We start from the raw sequence: 27,414 nt of genomic DNA on the forward strand, positions 1-27,414 counted from the left end.
TGGCAAGGGCTGGTCATGGGTGTGGTGTTGGGGGGGTGTGGGCAGGGCTAATTATTAGTGGAACATGAGTGGGGCAATATTTGGTCATGGCCAGGTATCTGCATCATAGGTGGGACAAGGGGTGGTCTTGTAGTCCAGTCCAGGATACTTGGGCTGGGGTCTGCTTCCTGGGGAGATGTAAATACTCAGATATTCTCAAAACACTTGAATTCATTGTTAATTTTACAGTGTCATACACTGTGTATTCCCATCTAAAAGCCTCACAGTGTGTGTATGTGTGCGCGTCTCTTTTTGTGCCTATTGTCATTTGTGTATGTGGATCATCATGCGTGTTTATATTTCCTGCTGTGTTGTACATCTCTTTTTCACGATGTTTGGTTAGTTATTTGGTGAGCAGATGCCCGTTTTCAGGGTGAATGAGCTGCACCGTATGTCTGTTAGGCCACGTCCCACTGCGCTCAATCAGCTTTAAAATAAACTAGGGAGGGCCTCATGGTAACAGTCATGTTCATCCCAAGTGAAACATAGAGCTGACAAATTTTTTATTATTTTACTTATACAGATTAAAACCAGACTGAGGGCACAGTAGTAGTTGCCAAAGTGGGATTTGAACCTGCAAACGGATTCACGGCAGCCAAGGGTGCGGGTGCCTTTATTGCGGCCTCTTCCACGTCATTCGTGCCGTTCCCTTGGCGACTGCTGCATGATGCGAGCAGTGGAGCCTGGATAATTGCGGCAGCCCGGATTCCAGGTCCTCAGGGCTCTGCAGCGCTTATCTCTTGTGGAACAGATACTGTGTGTGTTCGTGTGTGTGTGTATGTGTGTGGTAGGGGTAGTTGTTGCAGCTTCCGGAGGCTTTATAAGTGGTACTGCCCCTCCTCTTATGATTGTGCAAATGTTCTTTTGGAGGGGAAGATGTGGGTTCTTCAAATCTACTGCTGCTTTTGTTCTTCTGTGCTACAGTGGGGCGCTCAGGTGCAGAGGTCACATGAGTTTTGTATGGGCTACTGCTGAGTATGTGTGTTTTTCTGGCCCTTGTCTTTGTATTTCTCTCTTTCTCTCTTTGGAGGTGGTTTCGACCCTTCACCATAAGGAACAGCATATGATGAGAATACAGTTCCGGACCTGATGTTGTGCCTTAACCACACTGCACTGCTCTCCAGCTCCCTCTCTCGCCTCCTGCCAACAGGCCAAAGTTCAGGAGCTGGAGCAGAAATGCAGGTCTCAGACTGAGCGCTTCAATTTGCTGTCGCAGCAACTGGAAAAGTTCCGACTACAGACAGGGGGTGATGATGCGCTGAATGCCCAGGCTCTGAAAACCCCAGACAAGACCCTGTCCCACATCCTCAATGCGTTGACTTCCCAGGTGGGCAAAGGTAAGCTCTCTGCACTTGGTCCACAGATTAATACTCAAGGTAAATACCTCTCCTGTACAGCACAGGCATCTCCTGCAAGGTAAAATTTACCAGACAACACAGTGAATTTGCACAGGTTTCGCTCTTTTAAAAAAGCAAATGAATTTGGGCATTCTGATGACACTAATTTTAAATTTTGAGTTATACACCCTTGACATGTAAACTGTTGAATACAAACAATTGTGAAATACAAAGCAGAAGTGTGGAACCCCTTTACTTTAGCTCACTTCCTCTGTGTTTACAGTTCGTGTCTGGTCTTCCTGAGTGTAGATGATCAACAGCATGATGACAAATGTTGCACTTTCATGGGATGAATTGGTCAGCAATTGGTACCGAACAGGAATTTTTGGGGGCAACAATATTATTTTTGTTTTTAGTTGTTTTAAATAATTGAATTAAATTTGATGTCATTAAAATAATAAAATGTCTTACAAATAATTAGTTATTTATTATAGCTATATTGGAGACTTTTACAGAATCTAACCAGTCAATAAATTAAAGGTTCATCTGTATTATTAATCCTTTCAGTTGATTGTGACTCAGTGGTAAAACTGGTTTTGGAGTTAAAGCAGGTTTAGAGGGGCAGCTGGTAGTGTAGTGGTTACAGCTAGTGCCTTTGGACTTGCAGGTTCAAGTATCACCTTTGGCTATAGTACCCTTAAGCAAAGTACTTACCCTGAATTGCTCCAGTAAAATTATCCAGCTGTTATATGGGTAAATGACTGTAACCTCAACACTATAAGTTCCTTTGGAGAAAAGTGTCAGCTAAATGAATAAAATGTAAATCAATTTAGAAATGGACTTGTAGTGTTTGTTAGTAGAGAAGCTGGTGCGCTTGTGAGAACTATTGCTGATCATCACCAGCAGAAATATGTGCTCAGAGCTTATGGGAAACCATATCTGTCTGTCTGTCTTGTGGCTGCAGACTGCAGGGGTTCCACGGACAGCCAACTGACACACCAGCGCCCATCATTCACACAGTCTGAAGGTATCAAGTTCCCATTGACCTCCAGAACCAACAGCCAATCCGGCAGCCCCCAGCGAATCTCCCCTCCAGAAGTGCGTCTTGTGACCTGGTCCGTCGCTGTGCTTTAACGTCTCAAAGAGCAACTGTGAACCACCAGCAGGCACTCAGTTTACTGCATGAACATCCAGAACTTAGACTTGCTCTGACAACATGTAATATCCCTTATGATGAGTGAATTATGGTTAAAACATAAATTTGATGTCATTTCTTTGTGAACACAATTACAGAATTTTTTTAAACTAATACTAAGTACAACTAAGACATTTTTGAAGTCTTATTCCCAAAACTACAGCAGCAGCTTCTATATCCTGAAGCAGGACGATGTTGTTGCCTTTGTCTCATACCATTGGATGATCTTTCATGACCCTTGAACTTTCATATTTCCATCCCTACTCCAGATGGATGATGATGGGAGAGTGACAGCCAGGTCCGAAGCCCGCTACACGGGCAAGGTCCGCCTCTGCACGGCGCGGTACAGGTAAGGGGAAGCAGAGCATATGCACGCTGTGTTTGTGGTGGAGATGTTCTTCTAAGAGATAGTGTTCCTAGTATCAGTTGCTTGACTAACAACACACTGACACCACACTCTTCTCTGGTGTTGACCAGTTACAACCCTTACGATGGACCCAACGAACATCCAGAGGCTGAACTCCCCCTTGTGGCTGGGAAGTACCTCTATGTCTATGGAGCGATGGACGATGATGGCTTCTACCAAGGTTCACCTCCACCCTGGTCACCCCAGCAATGGCATCGTGACATTGACCCCTGACCTTGGACTGGCAGGACTTTGGAGTTTTCTATAGTTCAGGATTTTTCCATTTACGTTCCAGTCCTCTGGTGTCATGTGACTGAAAGCTGCTCCTTGCTTGAAGGGTTTGAAAATGACGTCAACACCAGTTAATCTAAAGCTTCTTCTTGTCATTCCTCTTACTCCATGACTAAAATCCCACATGAAGCTAATGCAGAGTGAGAGAGAGAGAGTTCTGCATGCAGGGAACAGTCCCGCCACTTCAATTAGTCTCCGTCTTTGGGGAGTCTTTGTCACCTTCCCCAAGTATGAGCGCACAGCTTGCACTTTGCCTATAATAATTTTTAATCTTTTCTAATTGGATTCCCTATTTTTAGACCTTCGCTTTTTAATTTTGGACTGACAGGAGGAAGCCGAGTCACAGTAACGCTCATCCACGCACCCATCCTCCTGTTGCTGTACTTCTGGAAAATGGCATTTCATTTATTGTCAGTCTGAAAAGGAGATGTTAAGTCGATTAATCTGTATTTTATTGACCTCTTGTCATGTGATTCTGGATGTGATGTGTGACTAGATGTGGGTTCGACAGAGTTCGGCTCACACCTCCAATTTCCTCCCTGTTCCTGTGTCCCAGGCGAGCTTCCTGATGGCCAGCGAGGTCTTGTCCCCTCCAATTTTGTGGACTTTGTCCAGGACAAAGACATGGCCCTCATCCAGGATGATGGCCATGAGGCAGATGGGGATGCAGAGGAGGGGAAGGGCCCAGACATGGGTCTCAGTGTTGCTGGAAGTGATGACAAAATGCCCCTGGACATCATGGTGGATGAACTGGGCAATGAAATGGTGCCATACCCCCGTAACATCAGTCTCATCAAGCAGCTGGCCAAGAGCGTCATCGTGGGCTGGGATCCGCCACAGGTTCCCAGGAGCTGGGGCAGTATCAACTCCTTTGATGTACTGGTGGATCAGGAGGTTCGAGCCAACGTGCCTTTTGGAGAACGAACCAAGTTGCTCATTGAAAAGCTGGACCTGTCTGCCCGAGCATACCGGGTGTCTGTGCGCAGCGTGACGGACCGAGGGTTGTCGGATGGGCTCCGCTGCAGCCTGCTGGTGGGTCGGGGCGTGGTGCTCGCACCAAGCCGCTTACGTGTGGACAACATCACCCGGGACTCCGCTCACCTTTCCTGGGTGCCCAGCAACAGCAACTACAGCCACTCTGTGTTACTGAATGGTTCCGAACATGTGGTGGTCGGCCCGGGTCGGTACCGCTGCCATCTGCAGGAACTGAAGCCCGTGAGCGTGTACCGGGTGGCTGTGTTGGCTCTACCCCATCAAATGCCCTGGCAGCTGCCCCTGGAGCAGCGAGAGAAGCGTGAAGCATCTCTTGAGTTCTGCACCCAGGCTGCAGGTCAGAAGCTCTGCCCTCTATCCTGCCTTCATTTGAGATGTTTGTTAAGGTGATGTGATCTGTGGAGATTCCATTTGCGTTCTGGAAACTCTGAGACATTCACAGGGTTTAGACCATAGTACCCAGGCGAAGGTGTGAATGGAAAGGTGCAGGTATAGGCTGCGTAAGGAGGTGAGGTTGTAGGAGAGGTGTGGTGCCTTTGGCTGTGACACCAGATGCAGTTGATCCTGAGTTGCAGAGCTCCTTTTCCTTCAGCCTACTATGAAACTGACCAGATTTTGACGATTTCAGAACACGATCATCATGTGTTCACCAGTGTGCTTATAGAGGCTCTTGATTGTCCCCCAACGGTGGAATGTCAATATAATTTGGTGTCAAGTTAGCGATTGACCTTGACCTTGGCTGTTGAAAGAGAGGATTCCTTTCGTTGACCTTTGCTCTCTCACACCAGGGCCACCCTTTCCACCTCAGGAGGTGCAGGTGCTTTGTGGACAGGCTCCGGGGGTGATCCATGTGCACTGGACGCCTCCTGACCTCACAGCCACAGGGACGTCTAACGGAGCAAGTGTGACCGGATATGCTGTGTGCACCAAAGGCCAGAGAGTGAGTGTTGTAGTTCATCCCTCATACCCCTGACAGAGTTGGATACACACCACTTGGCTAATACATGTAGCTAGAGAGCAGTCAGGAACAGTGCTTGAGTAAGAGTTTGGTCACTTTGAAAAGATAAAGCTCAAGTGGAAGTAAAAGTACTTATCCAAAAATATGCTAGAGTAAAAATAATAAAATAACAGATAAAAAAAAAAACTGGTCATGTATCAACTTTGATTCAGATATTAGCAGCAAAAACATAGTTTTAACTCATGGAAAAAAAAAATCTGCACATTGTTTCAATAAATTTAATCTGATGTTTCAAAAAATTATATATTACCATTAAAAGTAATAACATAAATACAAATGACCAGTGGCTGCCAACCAATCAACTGGTTAGTTGGCTTCTATGCACGTAACTCAGTCAGCCATTCTAGTTGCTATCTAGCTAGGAATTGTTTATTTAAGATGTCACAGTCAGAATGTAGAAAGCAATGGTTTAGATACACGTTACACCTTTTGGCTAGTTTACTGCAGCTAACTAAATAAAGTCGCAGCTATTTGAAAAATATTATACTCCTGGAGTTGAAGTCCAGTTTAGAAAGCAAGCAGAGCTTATTAAGCAATTAACTAATATTTAGCAAGGCATTTAAACAACAGAAGAAGAGAAACCATTTTCCTTGAGCTGCTCACTGAGTTTATGCATGAACACTGTGTATGATCACTCTAAGAGCATGTTGACATTATTTGTTGGACAAATATGATGATGAATATATGAAAGGTAGGTGGATGTATAACAAGTAATCCCTCTAGGGTTTGGGTGGAAGTGTAGCCAGTGTAGCTTTTAGGCTGATAACCCACACAGGAGTGGTTGGTAGTCAGTCATAAACATACAACATTTGTGATATTCTAATGACCACCAGGTATGAGCAGGAAACACTGCGGTCCCACTTTCCTATTCAATTTGGGTGTCCTTTGCTGTCATCCAGTGGCTGAGGGTGTAAACACAGGTTGTTTTCATTCTGCAAAAGTTTGAAATTTTCAGTAGTAGGAGAAGATTAGATGTGTGCAGTTAAAACTAAAGAAATAAACCGGAAAAGTTTGTATCTTCAACAGTTTTTGACTTGATCAGTGGTAAAATGATGAGGAAGTGTACTTAAATTCTATGGATGTAAACGAACATTCGAGGTCACGTTCATATTTTGTGACAGATTGCAGAAGTAATGCATCCCACGGCAGACTACGTCACAGTGGAGATGAGTCACATCCTGCACCTGGAGGCCAGGGAGGTGGTGGTCCGGACCTTGTCAATGCAGGGCGAGTCTCAGGATTCTGCCGTTGCTGTTATCCCCCACAATGTCTTTGGGTCACCCTTTCCGCCGCCACACACACTACCACACCCCCCTCCAGCTGAACCTCGACTCCAACCGCACCCACTTCAGCACCCACCCCCACCCCAATCCCAACTCCAGCCACAGCCACTTCACCCTGTTCCCCAGACTGACCCCTACCTCCAGACACAGCCATCACAACCTTCTTTCCAGCTGGAGCCACGTCTCCAGCCCCACCCAGTACACCCTGTGGTTCAGTCACAGACTCAGACCCAACCTCAGCCGCACCCCCAGCCACTTCCACTGCACTTTGTCCCCCCTCAGCCCGGGCCAACATCTTCAGTCAGTGGCAGAGACTCAGAGACCAAAGACCAAGATGTGACCCTGCCCCACCAGGGCATGGTGCCAGACCAGCACTGGGGTCCACCATACCTCTCACCCTTGACCCTCCCTCCTTGTCAGTTGCCAGGACATACCCTAGAACCACCACTTGTACCTCCCCGCCGCTCCCCCTCCCCTCAGAGGATCCTGCCTCAGCCCCGGGGGGCTCCCATCCCCCCAGACACAGTGGCCAAGGCGATAGCCCGGGAGGCAGCGCAGAGAATGGTGGCAGACAGCGGCCGGGTGAGTATTGCGCGTGTTAATATGTAATAGATGTTATAGATATGCTACACTGTGGAATAAATGGAGCTGTGTCATAAGGTTTGCGTGGTTAAACAAACTGTGTCACTCGTCACAGAGCTCAGATGAAGAAGAGCAAGAAGAGGAGGCGTCAATACACACGAGGAGGAGGAGAGTCTCCATGGAAGAGTTCCTCAGGGGCTCAGAGCTGGGCAGACAGGTACATCTACACCCGAATGCAGGTACATCCACACCTAATGCTGGAAGGTCCACATGTGAAGACATAAAGAGTGCCCTGCTGAATCAAAACTTTGTCAAGGTATTTGATTTTTAGGCTGGTTAAAATAACAAAGAAAAGTAAAGAATAACAGATTAATGTGACATGTTATAATCATTCTAAGGATCTAAATATTACCTTAGTATAACACAAGTCTGCGATGAAACTTTCATAGTCATTTAACCATCTTCATAACATTTTTAACATACAAAACTGAAATAGCTTTGGATTTTTTTCCATCATGCACATATAATCATAAAACGTCAATCCTGCGTTTCAAACATAATTTAATCAATGTGAATAATAAATGCTTTTATTAAGGAATAATTACAAATACATATATACAATTATACGGGGGTGCGGTGGCGCAGTGGGTTGGGCCACAGTTCTGCTCTCCAGTGGGTCTGGGGTTCGAGTCCCGCTTGGGGTGCCTTGCGATGGACTGGCGTCCCATCCTGGGTGTGTCCCCTTCCCCCTCCGGCCTTACGCCCTGTGTTACCGGGTAGGCTCCGGTTCCCCGTGACCCCGTATGGGACAAGCGGTTCTGAAAATGTGTGTGTCTGTGTGTATATACAATTATAACTACATCCTCTGGATTGTTCTACAGTGAATCAAAATGTATTGAATGGATTGGATGGGGCTCAGATGATGAGGGAAATGTAGAGGAGGTTTTGAGGAAGAACATGAACGTGTTTTCTGATGATTGCTGTATGGTGAAAAAAAGAGTTTCCGGAATATGGACATCAGAAATGGACAAAAAGACAGATTTTAGTGATCAGAATTGAAGCTTCAATTCCACTGAACTGAACCCAGCATAGAAATATTTGCATGAGTAATTTTGTATGGATATGTTACTTTCTAGAATTTTTGCAAGTGTTAGGCGAGAAGCATGTCGATACAGATCAAATTAAACAAAGCAGTGACCACAAAAAGAAAAATAAACCATTACAATGAAGGAAATAACTGTCCAAAATGAGAAACATTGATGAAAATAAAAATAAAATTAAACAAAAGCTTACAGAAATATTAATATTTAACTTTTTTGCCAGAAATTTGTATGATAGGAAAAAAAAATTTTGTTTTTGCAATCCACATTCTTACATTAATTCATGTGACAGATGCTTTGTTTTGCATAGTCTATTTGTCACGTAACACTTTATAAACCAGTATACATGTGTGACTAGCTGCATATAGCCTTTTTCATCATTAAACGGATTTTTACTAAAAATTATTAAACAGATAGCAAGCATGTACATGTTTTTCAAGTACTTAGGAAATTAGGGGGAGAAATCTAAAAGCGGTTATTTTTGAGACCCTTTTTAAGTGATGATAGAGCAGAGAAGAGGTGTAGATTGAGAAGATCAGGGTGCCTAGTACTGAGCCCTGCAGAACACTAGTTGAGATAGGCTGAGGGGATGACTGGGAGCTATGTCAGACCACTTTGTAAGATTTACTTGATAAGTAGGACTTAAACCATTTCAGTGCTATTCCTTTGATGCCAAGAGAGGAGAATCGGGTGACAGTGACATTCACAGTGTCAAATGCTGCAGATGGGTTGAGGAGGATGAGGACCGAGGAGAGGGAGGCTGCTCTAGCTAACTGGAGAGCACCTGACACTGCCAAGAGAGCTGTCTTGGTGGAATCTGTAGCTTTGAATCCGGACTGATACCTGTCAAGGAGATCATCCTGGGCAAGAAATGCAGAGAGCTGATCACAGGTTGCCTGTTTCAGAGTTTTTGACAGAAAAGGAAAAAGGTAGATTGGTCTGTAGTTCTGGACTGAGTATGGATCCAGAGAGGGTTTCTTCAACAGCAGTGAAATAAGGGTAGTTTTGAAGGCAGATTGGAAGCAACCTGAGGAGAGTAAGGATTTCATGATTATGGAAATAAAAGAGATAAGTTGCAGGGAAATGTCCCGTAGAAGAGATGCAGGGATGGGATCGAGGGAAAAGTTGGTAGTTCTGTGTAAAAGCAGAAGGTTGGAAATTTCACCTTCTAACGGGTTGAAATGCGTAACAAAACTTTACAGAAAGCCTCAGCATGATTGTGGCAGTTAGGTGCCAAGACCTTGCTCATAATGAAGATGTCTTTATCTCTGAAGACAGCAGTGAAAAAGGAGGGAGGAGAAGGAGGGGGCTAGAGTAGGGAAGAGCAGCTAGTGAAGAGTCTGTGTGGATTGTTGACTGCAAACTATAGTTTGTTGTGTTCTTAGAGTGTAAGGTACTGCTTTGTAGAAATAAAGCACTATTTACAAAGGTCCAAATCACAGGCCTGTGTGATGACTTCAGCCACATAAACATGGCAATAGAGCAAATATTCCTCTGACATCATTGACCAAACTATTGAACTGCTCCCAGCTCCAGCGCAGTCAGAGTGACGAGTACCACACTGAGAGCAGCAGGGGCTCCGACCTCTCTGACATTCTGGAGGAGGATGAGGAAGAGCTCTACTCTGAAATGGAGATGGACGAGGGCTGTCGCCGTGGTAGCTCCTGCCATGGTGCGCTGCAGGTAGGATGCACACTGCCCACAGCCTTCCTGTTCCTAGACTTCATGTCTTTGTCCAGCTCAGTGGTTTATGGCTGTAATGTAGATGCATTATATTCAAGACAAGCCCAAGTGAAAAGAGCTAGCTCTCCAGTCCTTCTTGTTGTTTTAAGATTTCAGGGACCCCTCCTTCAGGGACACAGTCCAGCCCAGCAGATGGGTCAGGTCAAAAGTCAACCCACAGCGGTGCCCACCCCCATCGCAAACCCATCATGGTCCCATCCATCGGTCAGTGAGGTTCACTCTTTCCTACTGTGTTCCAAGTGAACTGAATGTGAACAATGGGATTTCTATTTTCACACATATGCACCCTGCTGGTCATCTCTCTAAAGTCCTGTTATTAGGAACGAATGTGCTTCGATGGCCCAGACAGACTTTAAAAAGGATTTCAGATAGCATACATACTTCAAATGACAAAAAAAAAGAGAAAAAAAAATTAAAACTGCAGATAAAATGTACAGATTAACAGATTAACCCCATAATCCAATTTAAAAACAAAAAAGAAAAACTTGCAGACTGGTTAAGATGGAGTGAATTTTACTCCAGTTTAGCCCAATACCAATCCAACCAATGTCAACAGCTGCTTGCCCCGAGCAGAGTTGCGACGAGTCTGAGCCTATCCTGGAAACACAGCGTGCAAGGCTAAAGGGTAGGGGATACACCCTGGATGGGACACCAGTCCATCGCAATCCAGTTTAGACCTCCAGATGCAAAATGCTTTGCTAATATAATTCATCTTAACATTGTGAATGTCACTATCATCATTTTCTGTTCAGTCTGTAATGTGTTTTGCAGTTGCTGCACCAGAAAACCTTCTTGCCCTCTTGCAGAGATTCACAACACAAACTGGCCAACAGGATGGAGTGTTAGTGTTACGATATCAGCCACATGACCACATATGCAGGGACAGCAGTAAATACACAAAATCCATTGTTACCACATGTTAACCTCCATGAGATCAATTTAGATTGAGCCTGTCAGCTCAGTGAGAAGCTCAGAGACAACCCAAAGAACTGTGTGGAGAAACAGCCAATGTTCACACTGGTGTTTCCTGTAGCAATCACTGCCGAGAGCAACAGCGAGGAGAACCTGCCATCAGTTACGGAGGTTTACCGCGATGGTGCCCACATGAGGACCAGAGTTGGGCCCCAGCGCCAGACACAGGGTAATCTTGGCTGCCCTTTCAGAGACCTTACAGACACAGGGAGACGTTCTAACCAGTGGTCCGAGTCACTGGGACAGAAGGGCCACCAAATACCCTTCACGTACACATGGACTTTTTTTATGCCCCTCCTTCAGACAATTACCTTTGTCTCACCTCAGATCCCAAGGGCTCATCGCGGATATTTGTGGCCCTCTTTAACTACGACCCTCTCTCCATGTCTCCCAACCCTGATGCTGCCGATGAGGAGCTGTCTTTCAAAGAAGGCCAGATCCTCAAGGTGGGTGTGGAACCTGCCGGTCTTGTTGCAGGTGGACAGGTTTCTCTTTGACCAAACTCTACTGGACAGTGAGCCAGCAAACAACAGCAGGAAATGGGATTTTTGTTTTGCCTCCTTCTTGTTGGCTGCCCCCTACACAGGTGTTTGGTGACAAAGACACAGATGGATTCTACCGAGGTGAACTCGATGGAAAAACTGGTCTGATACCCTGCAACATGGTGTCGGAGATCCAGGCCGAGGACAAGGACACAATGGAACAGCTGATCCGCCAGGGCTACCTGCCTCTCAGCACCCCGGTGGACAAGATCGGTAACACAGCGTCCCGTCCATCATCAAGTTTGATTTCCTCTTCCGTATTCCTGTTAAACCACGGCCCTTTTTTGATAAAGAGCCAAATTTGTATGGAATATTCTTAATATATTGGAAGAAAATATGGGCAACTGGTAGCAAAGCAGTTAGAGCTGCTACCTTTGGCCTCAAAGGTCGCAGATTTGAATTTCACCTCCAGCTGTAGCTGTACTTGAGCAAAGTACTTCTCAAAATTGTTCCAATAAAATTACCTGCCTGCATAAATGGGTGAATAAGTGTCAGTAGATTAACACTGTAAGTTACTTTAATGAAAAGCATTGGTTAAATGAATAAATGTAATGAAAATGTACTGTGCCTTACTAATAAGGTTTGCCCTAGAAGTATATGGTTGCCTTAAGTGTCTGATTTTCTTACACTAGAAATATTCATATTTGATTTTCATCACAATTACAATGAATTTCTGAAGATTTAGTCTCCTGTCAACTTCTTAGGGATACATGTTTACTGAATACCATAACCTTTAGTGCCAGTGTTTTATTGACTTGTGTCTCTATTGATTCATTCTCTGTGAACTAGTTATCTTGTCCTGGTAATTAAACAGAAAAATGGAAATTAAAAAAAAAAGAAAATGAATGTACAGTTAGTTCACCTCAATGTCTTGGTGTACAACTACCTTTGGGTAGAAGGACATGATATGCAGATGCAGTCATGGATGGAATTAGAGTCTTTGAGATGTGAATTCATCCGATCTGTTTGTTTCCTGGTTTTGCACAGAGCGAGACGAACGAGTTGGTCAGTGTCCGCTGCTGCCCACACGGAAGATGGTAGCGCTATATGACTACGACCCCAGGGAGAGCTCCCCCAACGTGGATGTGGAGGTCCTGAGAGGCCTTACTCAACTTCCACTTCATATTGTCTGCTGTGCTGGCACTGTAATAACATACTGTCTGCTTACAGGCTGAGCTCACCTTTTCTGCAGGAGACATCATCACTGTTTTGGGGGACATTGATGAAGATGGATTTTACTATGTAAGTTCGATCTGGGCTGCGTCAATCTACCGGTGTCTGTGAAACTGCTGTGCTGATGATCACCTTGATTTCATCCCTGCAGGGTGAAATGAACGGACATAGAGGGCTTGTCCCCTCCAACTTCTTGGAAGAAGTGCCTGATGATGTGGAGGTTTATCTAACAGATGCCCAAACCAAAATGGTACGGCTCCATCTCACTACTGAAACATGACCTCCCATATCTTCGTGCACTTCATTAAAAACGTTTAACTCCCATCAGTTGCCCAGGTAGTTGTCAGTGATCAAGTGGTTAGAGATCACAAGACAATCCCTGTAACTACAGTACTACAACATGCAGAACTGCTAAATTAATGCGTTATAAAATTCACCGCAAGTCTAGTGTCAGTATTTTGGATTTTGGTCCTGTGTACATCATGTATCTTGTGCTCTGTTTACCTTATGAACTGACATTACTTCCCTGAATTTTACTCATTTTCTCATCTACTTGGAGTGAAAGATGAAAAGGTTCATTTTCTGGCAAAAACCTCTGTTTTCACCAAGTAAGTTAGCAGTAGGTGAACCAGGGACCACCTCTCTTGCTCTGCTGCCTGTTTCACAGATACACCCGTGCAACACATTACACAGGCAAGCTTGGTCCCTGTGTGTCAAGGATCACACTGAGTCCACTGCACAATCTGGGTCATTTACCCAAACGCAGAGCTTGTCCTCATCCACTGCAATTCCTGCCAGCCCATGGACCTCAGAGACGCTACTAGCAACTTTCTTCCTCCATGCTTTCTAATCTTCACACGTATACTTGGCTCCTCACCTTACAATCACAGCTAGTACTGAAAATCTTTGCATAAATCACTTTGTTCATATCCCTAAAAGATCAAAGTCAATTAATGCCCCTTTTTACATGTGAATCTGCCTCCATCTATTTTCTGGTCAGGTTGTCTTGGAAACACAGATAAATATGGACAACCGTAAGAATGCTCTTTACTGCCCTCTATCAGCTCAAAGGGTAAACACAGGTCACATGTGCTACACAACAGGAAAAATACACTACAGGTTGCCATTATACAGTATAATGTAATTAAGAATAAATTGGAAAAGTTTGTATTTTTTTACGAGGAGCGAGTGTATTTTAAAAAGTTAGTTTAGTTCAGTTAGTAGGCAGCAACGTGGCACAGCGAGTAACGGTGATGTCCCACAGTGCCTAAGTGGTGTGAGAGGACATGGATTCAATCCTCACTCAGTCTGTGTGGAGACTGCATGTTCTCCCCATATCTGTGTAGGTTTCCTCCTCCGGGTGCTCCGGTTTCCTCTCACAGTCCAAAAACATGCTGTTCAGGTTCACCCCTACTGTGTGAGTGTGTTCCATTGATGTATGGATGAGTGACCCATTGTAAGTATTGTATCCAGCAGCGTAAGTCACCTTGGAGAATAAGGTGTGTGTCCTGATAACACTACATAGTATCCATTGGAAGTCGCTTTGGAGAAAAGAATCTGCTAAAGAAATAAATGTAAATATAGCTCTGGGTACATGAAGACAGAGGTTCTGCTTGGCCTTCAAGCTCTGAGCGCAGTTGCACTAGTGGCAAAAACACAACATACAGATTTCAGCACAAAAAGCCTTGACTGTCTCTACAATAACCCTCCTGTGCCATATCTTATGTCCCTCCCTCCTAACCTCCAGGAAAATGTGGACATGGGTCAAGCATCTGGCTCCCCACCTGTAAGCCCCTGCATGCCTGTGCCCATGCCCACCTCCACACCTGCCAGACCTGTTGGACCTCCAGGACCCACTGGACCCCCTAGTGTCCCACGTGACTCTGTTCCCAAGAGGAAGAAGGGACTCCTTTCCAAAGGGAAGAAACTGTGGAAAAGACTTGCGGTGGTAAAGAGAGCCACCTGACACCTTTCTTTCAGACACATGTTCCACCGCACTGCATTATGGGAGACTGACTTCATCCTTTCTACTGTACCTTAAACACTGGGCTACAGGGGGAGTCGACCACACATGACACATGCTGCTCAGACCATCAGGTTCACTGCCCTCTACTCCTTTTCTGTAGTGGCTGGAAACACAGAACTGGGTTCCTTTCTCTGCCTTTCACTGTTTCAGTAAGAATCTGAAACTCTTCGGAATGAGATATAAAAGTTATGAAACATCTTGTTTTCTGCCCCTCTGAAAGTGCAGTCAGTCCAAAGGGCTGACCATGTGAACAACACTCATGAAGTTTATTACGGCAGTTCAGTGTTTAATTCACGTGTAGAACTGCTGTCTGCAATTACCTACAGTATGTGCAATCTCTAACAGATGTGGGCCATGGATCGTGATTAAAACATTATACTAAAAAAATAACATCAGTCACCCTTGTAGCATATTAATAAAGTAAATGTATTAAGTATCATAGAATCTCTTTCATTAAGAAGTTTTCACTCTCCCACATCCATCATTCATTATTGCAGGATTTCAGATTATTAACTATGTGTGTTGCGTGGTCATGGAAAGTGCTGTTAAAAATCTCCTACGTATATAAGCCTTTTCAAAGCATTGTGCTGTTTTGTCCAGTTGGTAGCAAAAGATTAACCTTGTTGTGTGAGTGCTATGTATTGATGTCCTTTCAGGCTGTAAGAAACTAGCAGCAGTAGTTTCGTGTCCTGGGTGCGACAGGAGTCTAGTGTTACTAACACATACACCCAGGGCCGATGTTTCATCTGTAACACAGTTCCATACTCTTACCATTAGACACACTTTAAACACACGTGTCACGGTCTGCTTCCTGAAGCCCTACCCTCTAAATGCTCATAGTCACACAAAAGGTCACCTGGGTCACTTTTTAACTGTTTCATAAAGTTTCATGAAGGACCAAGAACTCGCTGCAGCAGCATGTTGACGTCCTGAATGGAGAAACATTTTCAGGACTCATGACCAATTTTACAATATGATCTATTTAGTACCCAAGCTACTTTTGAGTGAAACATCTGATATTGATCACTGTGGGAAATCGGGAACATGAACAGTGAGGTTAAAAAAGTACAAGCCCCGGAAAGTTTTACTCAGACTTCAAAATGTGATGCTGAAGAGGTTTTGTGTGCAAATGCGGGACACAGCTCTCCACGGTTCATGTAGAAGACTGATAGACAGTTACAGAAAACTCTTACATGAAGTTATTTCTGTTAAACAGATGGTATTGAATCCAGGGATGTGCTTGCATTTACTGGAGTTTTGTTAAGAAAAAGTCAGGAGGGAAGTATTAGACCAAACTTTTGGCTATACCCAGAAGTCAGTGTATGTGTAACATATACAGTATGTAGTGCTTTTCCTGCCTTTGTTCTGTCCAAAATCCATCAGCCTCTATTTCCCTTGTCTTCTTTGTGCCCAAGTACTGTGTGGACCACTGCGAGTCCGTCAAACGGCTTTTTCCCTTGACTAACTTTGCCGTCTACTACCAACCCCATCAACTCCATTGTCTAATCCACTGCATGCACCACCCGTTATTTGCCTAAGGCTCCCTCCCCTTTTCTTGGTGCCGCACCTCAGGTTTCTTCCTCAGAGCACTTGTGCTTCTACAGTTTCCTTTTTCTCTTCTGTCTCCAGGGCTGCTGTATTCATTCTGAACCCAATGAACCCACTCCATCCAATTTGCATTGTGCCTGTTCCATTAGTCACCATACACTTCCCTGTTCATCATGGTTCCTGTGTCTCAGGCGCTAAAGTTTACACTTATAGTTAAATGAATAAACTAACATTAACTAAATCCACCATTCAATAAAATCAGTACTATAGCCTAAAAGCCTACATAAATGCCCAATCCACACTTCAGATTAGATGTACCAATGATCCTGCAGTTTGTTTAATAGCATTGGGCATCACCAGCACAACCTGTTTTTGTTCCTGTTGTCATGCATCACTCTTCATACTGTTTAGTTTGGGTTGTCAGTCCACGCTGCTGTTAGGGGTCAGTTCGCTACTTGGCCTGCTTGTCACCACAATTCTGGTCAATTTACTGATCACCACTAACCCAAAGGAAAGTACAGTAGGCATTTGCCAAAATGCACAATGACTGTCTAATTGTTCCATCTCCTGAATTTAATATTGAGCTTATATTATTACTGTTTATTGCATTTAAACAGGAACTGCATTTTTGCTAAAGTTTGCTGAATAAATCAGACCAAAGTTTAAATATTACATCCATTCAATTTCAATAACCTCTTGTCCCAGGCAGGGTTGTGGTGACCTGGAGCCTATCCTGGAAATAGTAGCCACAAGGTGGGGTTGGGAGGTGGAGGTAAACCCTGGATGAGACTCCAGTCCATTGGATAGTAGCAATACACAAAGTCACTCACCCATTTATAGACAAAGGGCAATTTTAGAGTTAACAGTTCACCTGAACTGCATGTCTGTGGACTTTGAGAGGAAACCAGAATATCTGGAGGAAACCCTCTTTCACCACCTTGCAACCCTCGGATATTACACATTTGTTATATACAATTACTTTATCCCAGTGAGGCTCAGCCATCGACATCTTAATATATTGAAAATTACAATGCTTTCCAGGGGATTGTACTTAGTTTTTCACATCACTGCATGGTCCATGTTCATCCTGTATTTGAGCACAGCAGCTTCTATTAACTCCATCTCATGATTAGGACCAGCTCAAGAAGTGTCCTTTGGTTAAGACATCTGCTCAACTTCACAGCTCGTCTCTTCACACACTAAACCTTTTAGTGCACTGTGTGATCATTCTGTCCAGGTAAGAATTACCCACTGAAAGAAGAGAGACAGAGAGGGTAAATATGACACGCAATAAGCCATATCCACAGTTGCAGCAGATCATTCCATTTGTTGTTTACACAGTTAATTAAAACTACTGTGTGTTTCCCCACTGCCTCCCACAAGAAACATTGTGTGTAATTGTGCAGCAGACTCTAGATCCAGCGGGAATCAGGGGATTGTGTGTATTTTATATTAAATAAATTTTTGATATTTTGCATAAAATTTGTGTTCTGTGATAAAATTTACATCAACTGCCTTCTGTTACTTTTAATAAACTTTTAAACGCAACCAAAAGCCACACAACCAAACAAGAATTATTCAAACAAAAACATTTCAGACAACTGGAATCCTTTCCAAATGGAAAAAAAGGAGTGAACAGCAGAAATTCAGTGGCAATGGGGAACAGCTATAAAGAACGGTAAACAATGGTAAATAGGGATTTCAGTTGTAAACAGTGGTGAACAGTGTGTGGCTAATGCACCTGTATGCAGAACAGAGACAGACTCCCAGCTCCTGGCAGTACAGGAAGCCATCCAGGCTGGCACTGGAAAACCAAGAATGCCAGCTTGTGGTTTGTAGATTTCTTCATTAATTAGTCCTATAATGTAGTCTTATTTTCATCTAAGTCACAATAATAAACAAACAAAATCTGCTTAAGCTAACAACACAGAAACATCTGTACTATTTGTCAATACTATGAAGACAATAAAATACAGTCATACTTTTACAGAACCTCATACATCATTTGAACATCAACTTTATTATTAAGCTTCAACTGATGGTTGTGAAACTAAGGAAATCTAGAAGTGACCAGAAGCTAATAAACATCTACTATTGTTATGCTCTGATTTATTCAGCATTTAAAACTGAATATAAGGTTAATATTGTTGATATTTTTCTTTCGGTAATTTTAATTTTGATGCAGAGACTTCACACGACAATATCGGCTGATGGAAGAGCCCCAGACAACTGGGTGTCTCCCCGATCACTTTGCGTTGCCTCCTTTTATTTGCAAACTCCAACATAGGTCATCATAAGGCATGTAAACACTTTCCAAACTTCCCTTGCGTCCGATGCAGAAGAGGTCTGCTCTAAACAATTTGTCCCTGTTTAAGAAGTTTGTCAGGATGCATCCTAAAGGTCAACAAAATTTCTTTCAATGGATGGATGGGCAGACAAAGTACAAGACTGTATGGTGAAATTAACTTTTCTGGTTAAGTGCAATGTCATTGTTATAGAAAGACATTCACTAGAAAGTCTATGAGATGTTTTCTCTTTGTGACCACAGAGACCAGCAAGAGAGAGAACACACACACACACACACACACACACACACATACACACATTTTCTGAACCGCTTGTCCCATACGAGGTCACGGGGAACCGGAGCCTACCCGGCAACACAGGGCGTAAGGCCGGAGGGGGGGGGGACACACCCAGGACAGGACGCCAGTCCGTCGCAAGGCACCCCAAGTGGGACTCAAACCCCAGACCCACTGGAGAGCAGGACCCGGTCCAACCCACTGCACCACCGCACCCCCCTATCAAGAGAGAACAGACTCACCTAAACCCAGCTCTGTGTCCATGAAGAGCAACAGGTCAATGGATTGACCAATCTACTTTCGACTAAGGAAGTTTTAAACAGTTGAAAGGTAGAAGTGATTCAAAATGCAAACAAGATACTTGAGTTCTTCATGTTCATTTAATGTGCAGTTGTCAGGTGAGGATAGCTAGGAGGTTTGCAGTCACAGAAAGACACTAACTGGAATGTCTACTAGTAGATTCCTGTTTCTGATGACAGTGTCCAGTTGGAGTGAACACTCACCTGTACCGAACTGTGTGTCCATGAAGAGCGAAGATTCAGTGGATTGCCCACTACTTCAAACAAGGACAGTTTTGTGCTGGTGGAAGGTAGATGTGCTTTCAGATGAAAATATGACTTTTCCGCTATTTATATTTCTGTATCATGCTCTGTTGTTTTTCCCTTCACATTTGCATATAGTAGAGATCAACTGGAGAGATGTATCTCAGTACACCAATGGATCGTTTTATGAACCATATTCAAGGTATCAAATCAATACTATAAGACTTTTTGTTATTATTATTATTTATTTATTAATTTTTATTTCAGTTCTTTGGCTCTCATGGCTTTTCACACACATACACACACACACACACACACACAATGTCTACAACTGCTCTTCCCGAGCAGGGTCGTGGCAAACTGGAGCCTAACCCTATAACACAGGGCGCATGGCTGGGGGGGAGGGGACACACACTGGACAGGACGCCAGCCTGCCGCAAGGCACCCCAAGCAGGACTTGAACCCCAGACCCCATGGCTTTTCAGCTATGAATAATACTGTATGCTCTCAAGAGTCCTCTTGAGAGAGGACATAGCTGTAGGTTTTGGATATAGCTAAGTTCCAGGGTATGGGTAAGTTTCTTTTCCCTTGGATCATCACTTGTTATAGTGACACTACACAGAGATATCTGTTAATAAAGTTTTACTGGTGGATAGGTTGGTATAAATGATCCCTGGTTTGTTTGCATTAACATGAGATCGATTTGCACAGGAAGCTCCCAGAGAATCTTTACAGTACAATACGGTACAGTACAATCTTTACAGCCAACCACAGGGATCTAAGAAGCAGCTTATTCACTTATTTATTAGGGTTGAGTCTGAACTACCCTCCTGCTATGTGAAGTTGTCACCTCTTGAGCCCAAGATATCTTTGTCAGCTACAAAATTTTTTTTCACCTTTTTTCTAGTGTTGCATTTTTTTTCATAACTATTGTAACATGACTGTTTTATTCCATGCAATATTTTGTTACCATTTTTGTTTATACTGATGATTTGTAAGTTTCATTCACAACAGTTTTAAAACTTTAATAGCAATTTAGAGGGCCTATCCTTCCCCAGAGGTGTTGTACCAAAGTCCAAGGCAGTAGGTGTCAATGAAACAAGAGGAGTCTCTAAGATGTTTTCCTCAAGTGTATAAAGGGACCTAGCTCTGGTCCCAGGGTTGGTTCTCTTTGGTTGCTGCAACATTGGCCTTGGTGAACTATGTGAGGAATAGCACTATGTAACGCATGATATGGTAACATGTTAAATTTTGGCTACATGAAGCCAGTTTTAGAGTGTAAAGCTTGCCCTATGTTGCTAAAGATCTGTTTTTGATCATACGATAAATAAAATATGGTTACAGTCAAGAACAGTATCTTATGGTTATAGTGAAGAACAATATTATTACACAAGTTATCTGTCTTCACCCTAATGTCTGGACAGTTGAGCCAAAGATAACTTTATTTTTCTTTTCTTTTTTCACTCACTTTCAATGCTAACAGTGTTATTGTTTATGTATATATAAAAGTGACCTCCCTTTTTTTTGACCCCCTCCATATTTTCATACATAATGGTTTCTTCTGTGGGTTCACCAGTAAAACATTTTATATTTCTTCTGGATACTTAAAGCCAGTGCAATGAAGTTCCGGAGAGATGAATTGAGCAAGTTCAAGAGGAATCTGAGTCAGGTTTACTGAGCATTCTTTCACCCTTGTCAGAGGAAGAGAACTCTGAAGATCAAACTGTATATCTTGAGCACCATGAACCAGAAGGATCTCGCAGACACATTGGAGTAGAGTAAGGACTTTGTGTCTGTTTTTACAGTCTCACATCGCTGAAATGCTGTTGCACCAAACCAGAGGAACATCTCAACAAAATTTTCAATCAGTAAACATTACATCATATGAAATATAGAGCAAAGACAGACAACAGTGAAAATGAGCTGTCAGCAAAATAAAATGAATGATTCAAAATGTCACAGTGAATGTCAAAACAGGTTATGAGTGGAACAAAGAGCAGAGTTGATGGGATGGGAAATTAGGAAACTAGAAAACTAGGAAATCTTGAGTAGGACGGAGCTCTGTTGAGGTAGGGGACGTTGTGTGCAGGGTTGCTGGAGTGAAGACCGGGGGTCTGTGCGGGGAAATGACTGTCCATTTTCATCAGCGGGGTCAACAAGGTACGGAGTTCTGTCGAGAGGCAAGCTGAATCAAAGTCAAGGTCCGAGGTGAGGGTCAAGTTCGTTGTCCACGGAACAGCAAGTCAGGTGTAAAGTCCAAATCTTTATCTGATTCAGTATCAAGAGACAGAGCAAAGGTCGGTCACATAATAGTTTACTCTGAGGTTTTGGGACTTGGAAAGATTGCAAGGGAGGCATGTTTTCTCTAAGAGATTCTGCAAACTTTCTGCGCTTGTTGGGAGTCTTTTATTTCTCCTCATTGTGCATTATATTTTGCATTGGGGGATTCTTGCTGCAGTCGATTCCGATGAGTTTATTTGTTGCTACCGTTATATCTCGAGGCACATTACCGTGTTGCTGTGCGGATAGAGACAAATAGTTGCCAGTTGTATTTATTAATTAATTTATATTATTCATTTAAATATTCATTTTATTCCATTTACATGGATACACCCCTCAGTGGAAGGGTGATTATATGTGGTTATAGGAGTGACCTACAAAGCAATTGGGAGGAAAGGACACAGGTTTGACTGTCAGCCTGGAAACAATGAGAAGTCCTGGAGTCTGTGCTACATAGGTGGGAATTACTTTGTCAAACACACTGACATACGTGCAGCCCCCTCCCTCAAATTAGGAGTGTATGTGGACTGGGTGTCCAGCACTCTATCCTTCTAAAGTGTTTCCTCTGGTGAACTGACCCTTCTGTACAGCTTCACCTCCACATTTAATGAGACCCTCTGTTCTGTTTTTAGAGTTTACTGGGGCTCAGTGTCCCTGTGTGAGCTGAGATAGGAACATGTAAACAGAGAATGACACACACAAACACTCAGATGTGCCCACAAGCCCACACACATACCGAAACACTGACACAGAGATACACACACAATTACATTTGTTTATTTACCAGACACTTCTCTCCAAAGCAACTTCCAATGAACTCTATGTAGTGTTATCAGCCCACACACCTTATTCACCAAGGTGACTTACACTGGTCACTCAACCATACATCAGTGAAACACACTCTCTCTGTCACTCACACACTATGGGGAAACCTGAACAGCATGTCTTTGGACTGTGGAAGGAAACTGGAGCACCTGCAGTAAACCCATGCAGACACAGGGAGAACATGCAAATTCCACACAGACTGAGCAGGGATCAAACCCACAATCTCTCACACCACCCAGGTGCTGTGAGATAGCAGTGCTACTCACTATGCCATCAAGCCACCCGAGTAAATGTGAATTTCACAGATAAAGATGCTTTACTTGTCTTTAAGTAAAATAACAATCAATATATGTGTAGCGGGTTTGGCCTCTGCCTGCTCTCTGGGTGGTCTGGGTTTTGAGTCCCGCTTGGGGCGCCTTGTGACAAACTGGCATCCCGCCCTAGGTGTGTCCCCTACACCCTGTGTTGCCAGGTTAGGCTCCAGTTCACCATGACCCTGCCTGGGGCAAACGGTTTTAGTGTGTCTGTGTGTGTCTCTGTGTATTGTGTTGCTAGAAAGCATTCTGTTTTATCTGCATTGTTGCTGCTTTAAAGGAAACATTTTTAACTTTTACTTTCACTTTTATTTTGTTATATATGAGCAGGAGGGGGCGCGGTGGCGCAGTGGGTTGGACCGCAGTCCTGCTCTCCGCTGGGTCTGGGGTTCGAATCCCGCTTGGGGTGCCTTGCGACGGACTGGCGTCCCGTCCTGGGTGTGTCCCCTCCCCCTCCGGCCTTACGCCCTGTGTTGCCGGGTTAGGCTCCAGTTCCCCGTGACCCCGTCAGGGACAAGCGGTTCTGAAAATGTGTGTGTGTGTGTATATATGAGCAGAATACCTAAGAACAAAACTGCTCAAATGAATTATTCATAGCTGAGATATTGCAGTCCACAGTGATGTAATGAACAATGTAAACTATTGGTTTCTGTACAGATCAGCATTTTCAACAAAATATTTTTGTCTTAGTTGAGTTTAGCTGTGTTTCATAGTAACACGGGAAAAAGTCTCTGAGAACAAGGAAGTATTAGTGTTACTATAATATGTGTGAGTTATTGGAATGATTGTCTCTTAAATACATTATACTTATGTGTATACTTAAATACACAATATACTTATTGTGGGAATTACCATTACTGTTACATTTACATTTACATTTACATTTATTCATTTAGCAGATGCTTTTGTCCAAAGCGACATACATCTCAGCAAAAGTACAATTCATGCATTACATTAAAAGAAGGAGACATAGCTGTAGATATGAAAGTCTCAGGCAAACCTAGTTTGTTACCTACCACTTGCTGCACCGTTTGAGTAGGTGCATCATCGTTCGAGTAGGTGCATAAAACATAGGATAGACAAATCCTGATACCCTCCCACCATTTTTTTTTTTTTAAATATTATAAGATACACAAATAAGCAAGTACAATGCCAGAGTAGTGGCTGAATAAGGGTTGTATCTGGGGATGCTTATGGAGTTACGATGCGTGAACAGTTACATCGTAAATGAGCTGGAGAGATCTTGGGCGAAGTGGATCTGGAAATGATGAGTTTTCAGACCCTTCTTGAAAGTAGACAGAGTTTCCGCAGTTCTGAGTGACGGACCCAGAACCGAGAACCTCCGAGCTTTACCTTTCGTGTGCAGGACCACCAAGCGAGCAGAAGTAGATGAGTTAAGGGGCCTGGCTGGGGTGTAGCGGTTGATTAAGTCTTATAAGTAGCTGGGAAGAGTTCTATAGATGCATTTGTAGACAATAACCAAGGTCTTGAATTTGATTCGGGCAGCTATAGGAAGCCAGTGCAGAGAAATGAGAAGAGGAGATAGGTGGGAATGCTCTGGCAAATCAAACACAACTCGTGCAGCAGCATTTTGTAGAAGCTGCAGAGGTTTGATGGCAGGAGCAGGAAGGCTGCACAGGAGAGAGTTGCAGTAGTCCAGACGGGAAGTCACCATGGCCTGGACAAGTAGTTGGGTGGAGTCAGTAGTGAGGTAGGAACAGATCCTACGAATATTATGCAGGATGTATCTGCAGAACCGGGTTGTGGCTTTGCTATGTTGAGAGAATGACAGACTCACATCAATCGTTACTCCCAGACTCTTAGCAAAGGAGGTAGGTGAAATGAGTGAGTTGTCCAGTTTGATCGACAGGTGGTGACAGGAGGACAGGGCAGCTGGGAAGTAAAGAATCTCTGTTTTGGAGAGGTTGAATTGGAGGTGGTGATCATACATCCATGAAGAGATGTCTGACAGGCAGGCAGCAATGCGTGCGGAGATGTCTGACGCACCAGGTGGAAAGGAGAGGAAAAGCTGGGTATCATCAGCATAGAAGTGGTATTTGAATCCATACAATTACTAGTCACTGCTGTCAAACTTTTTCATTTGCTTTTTATTAGTTTGCTTTTCTTCTACTTGTGAATTTTTGCTGATATGTAATGTCATGGCTGGTTCCGGAAGGATGTGGCGGACCCAAGTGAGGAGTGGAATTTGTGCTTTATTCGGGGAAATCCGAGAGACTTTGTCACAGGACAGGCAAAAGGTCTTCGAGGCGCAAACGTCGTTACAGGGACAATCCAAAAGGCAAGGTCAATACACAAGCAAGAGGTCGATGATCATAAGGAGGTACGTAGACTAAAGACTAGGATTACGGGATAGGGGAAGAACTCAGGGATCAGGGAGGAGTAGAGTATCAGTAAGGAGGTTGCAAGCTATAAGGCTGAACAAGATTCCACGTCAGCTCCTGGTTTGATGCTGCGTTTTACGCATCAGTCTGTGCCGTGCCTCAGATGTTCCACATTGGCTCGGCGACGTGGCATGTAAAATGTTTTTTATGTTTAAATCTGGTTCGTCAGGTCATATGAATATTTAGATTGAGAATATATGTTAACAGAAAGATTTGATTAAATTTAACTAATTTCTGTTAAAAAAGATCTTGAAAATACAGTATGTCAAAAACAATACTATTACAATACAAGAAGTTGAGCTCATTAATTGAAATATATTTTAATACGAATGAGGTGTACTGTTAATACATCTTGTGGTGTGTATTTACAGAACTGTTGTCCCTATAGACCCTTAATCTGGTGTGTCTCAGTCCAGAGTCTGAAGGTCAAGGTGCTGCTTCAGAAATGAGTCACTCTGGGGAGCATAAGGAGGGGGAAACTTATTTAAAAATGAGTCCGAATAGGTAAGAGAGGAGATGTGTGTGTGTTTTGCTTCTTTGTAAAGTTTTAGAAATTATTAATCTTTAGATCATTTTTCCCTTCACTGTTTTCACTTCAGGGGGGTGTGGTGGCGCAGTGGGTTGGACCGCAGTCCTGCTCTCCGGTGGGTCTGGGGTTCAAGTCCCGCTTGGGGTGCCTTGCGGCGGACTGGCGTCCCATCCTGGGTGTGTCCCCTTCCCTCTCCGGCCTTATGCCCTGTGCTGCCGGGTAGGCTCCGGTTCCCCGTGACCCCGTAAGGGACAAGCGGTTCTGAAAGTGTGTGTGTGTGTGTTTTCACTTCAGGGAAGGTGGTGCAGTGGGTTGGACTGGGTCCTGCTCTCTGGTGGGTCTGAGGTTTGAGTCTTGCTTGGGGTGCCTTGTGACGGACTGGCATCCTGTCCTGGGTGTGTCCCCCTCCAGCCTTATGCCCTGAGTTGCTGGGTTAGGCTCCGGTTCCCTGCGACCCCGTATGGGATGAGCGGTTCAGAAAGTGCGTGTGTGTGTTTTCACTTCGAAAGATATCACAAACTGTTTTAGAATTACCTTCTCTACAGCAATATTTTTTTCTTTCTGAGGCAGCATGTGGTGTAGGTGTTCTGGACTGCTGGTAGCTGTGTGCCCATGATTTCCTGAGCTGTTTTGATCACCCTCTGTAGGGCTTTCTTGTCCTGTATGGAGCAGCTGCCACACCAGGATGTAATACTAAGGTTTATAAGGTATTTGGAAATTACACCTGTAAGAGATGGGCAGTCAGTATAGGGAACAAAGAGTGGATGTAATTTACATTTACATTTATTCATTTAGCAGACGCTTTTCTCCAAAGTGATGTACATCTCATAGAAAATACAGTTTGTGCATTACCTTAGGAGAAAGCAGCATAGCTGCATATGTGTGATTCTTAAGTACAGTATGTTTCCCTCACCATATGCACTGGCGTTCATTACACAAGTAGCTGCATAAAACTTTACCAGAATACTGCTAATTCCTAATCACCTCCCTAGTATTTTTTTTTTTAAAAGTTACATATAGGAGCTGCAGTGGTGTAGTGGGTTAGGCCAGGGCCTGCTCTGTGTTGGAGCTGGAGTTCACGTCCTGCTTGGGGTGCCTTGCAGTAGACTCATGTCCTGTCTGGGGTTTGTCCCCTCCCCCTCCAGCCTTGTGCCCTGTGTTGCTGGGTTAGGCTCTGGTTTGCTGGGACAAGCAGTTATAGACTTTGTGTGTGTGTGAGATATATATAAACACTTATGTTACTTTTTAGGAGTGGCTCTGTAAACTTACTGATTGGAGCATGATCGTGAACATGTATGCCTTACGGGCATGAAGATTTACACCTTACATGATTTTAAGAGTCATGGGCAAAATGAGTTTGGAAGAGATGAATTTTAAGACGATATTTAAATGTGCCCGTCCTGGGTGTGTCCCCTTCCCCCTCTGGCCTTACGCCCTGTGTTGCCGGGTAGGCTCCGGTTCCCCGTGACCCCGTGAGGGACAAGCGGTTCTGAAAATGTGTGTGTGTGTGTGTGTATTTAAATGTGGACAAAGATTCAGAAGTTCTGAGCAAGAGGGGTAGGACGTTCCACCACAACGGAGCCAGAACCGAGAACCTCCGTGCTTTACCTTTTGTGCGTGGGACCACGAAGTGGGCAGGTATGGAGGAACGAAGCAGTCTGGCAGGTGTGTAGAAAACGATCAAGCCCTGTA

The 27,414-nt window shown here is 43.9% G+C and overlaps 1 protein-coding gene across 5 annotated transcripts in view; it reads left to right on the plus strand.

Annotated features, from left to right (window-relative positions):
* The window catches only part of rimbp2a (RIMS binding protein 2a), a 39,903-nt gene extending 22,227 nt beyond the window's left edge, over positions 1 to 17,676 (plus strand). For all 5 annotated transcript variants that reach the window (XM_018742604.2, XM_018742607.2, XM_018742606.2 and 2 more), the window contains 17 exons: positions 1,190 to 1,376; positions 2,341 to 2,474; positions 2,841 to 2,920; positions 3,049 to 3,158; positions 3,825 to 4,598; positions 5,050 to 5,201; positions 6,401 to 7,144; positions 7,260 to 7,361; positions 9,775 to 9,927; positions 10,077 to 10,191; positions 11,021 to 11,128; positions 11,287 to 11,405; positions 11,546 to 11,714; positions 12,489 to 12,592; positions 12,672 to 12,743; positions 12,826 to 12,924; positions 14,422 to 17,676. In XM_018742604.2, coding sequence (XP_018598120.2) covers positions 1,190 to 1,376; positions 2,341 to 2,474; positions 2,841 to 2,920; positions 3,049 to 3,158; positions 3,825 to 4,598; positions 5,050 to 5,201; positions 6,401 to 7,144; positions 7,260 to 7,361; positions 9,775 to 9,927; positions 10,077 to 10,191; positions 11,021 to 11,128; positions 11,287 to 11,405; positions 11,546 to 11,714; positions 12,489 to 12,592; positions 12,672 to 12,743; positions 12,826 to 12,924; positions 14,422 to 14,640 — 3,441 coding nt within the window. In that variant the 3' untranslated portion in view covers positions 14,641 to 17,676. The remainder of the gene's footprint in view (positions 1 to 1,189; positions 1,377 to 2,340; positions 2,475 to 2,840; positions 2,921 to 3,048; positions 3,159 to 3,824; positions 4,599 to 5,049; positions 5,202 to 6,400; positions 7,145 to 7,259; positions 7,362 to 9,774; positions 9,928 to 10,076; positions 10,192 to 11,020; positions 11,129 to 11,286; positions 11,406 to 11,545; positions 11,715 to 12,488; positions 12,593 to 12,671; positions 12,744 to 12,825; positions 12,925 to 14,421) is intronic.
* Positions 17,677 to 27,414: the final 9,738 nt, after the last annotated feature.

The sequence above is a fragment of the Scleropages formosus genome, chromosome 6 (genome assembly GCF_900964775.1).
Source record: "Scleropages formosus chromosome 6, fSclFor1.1, whole genome shotgun sequence".
Taxonomy (NCBI): domain Eukaryota; kingdom Metazoa; phylum Chordata; class Actinopteri; order Osteoglossiformes; family Osteoglossidae; genus Scleropages; species Scleropages formosus.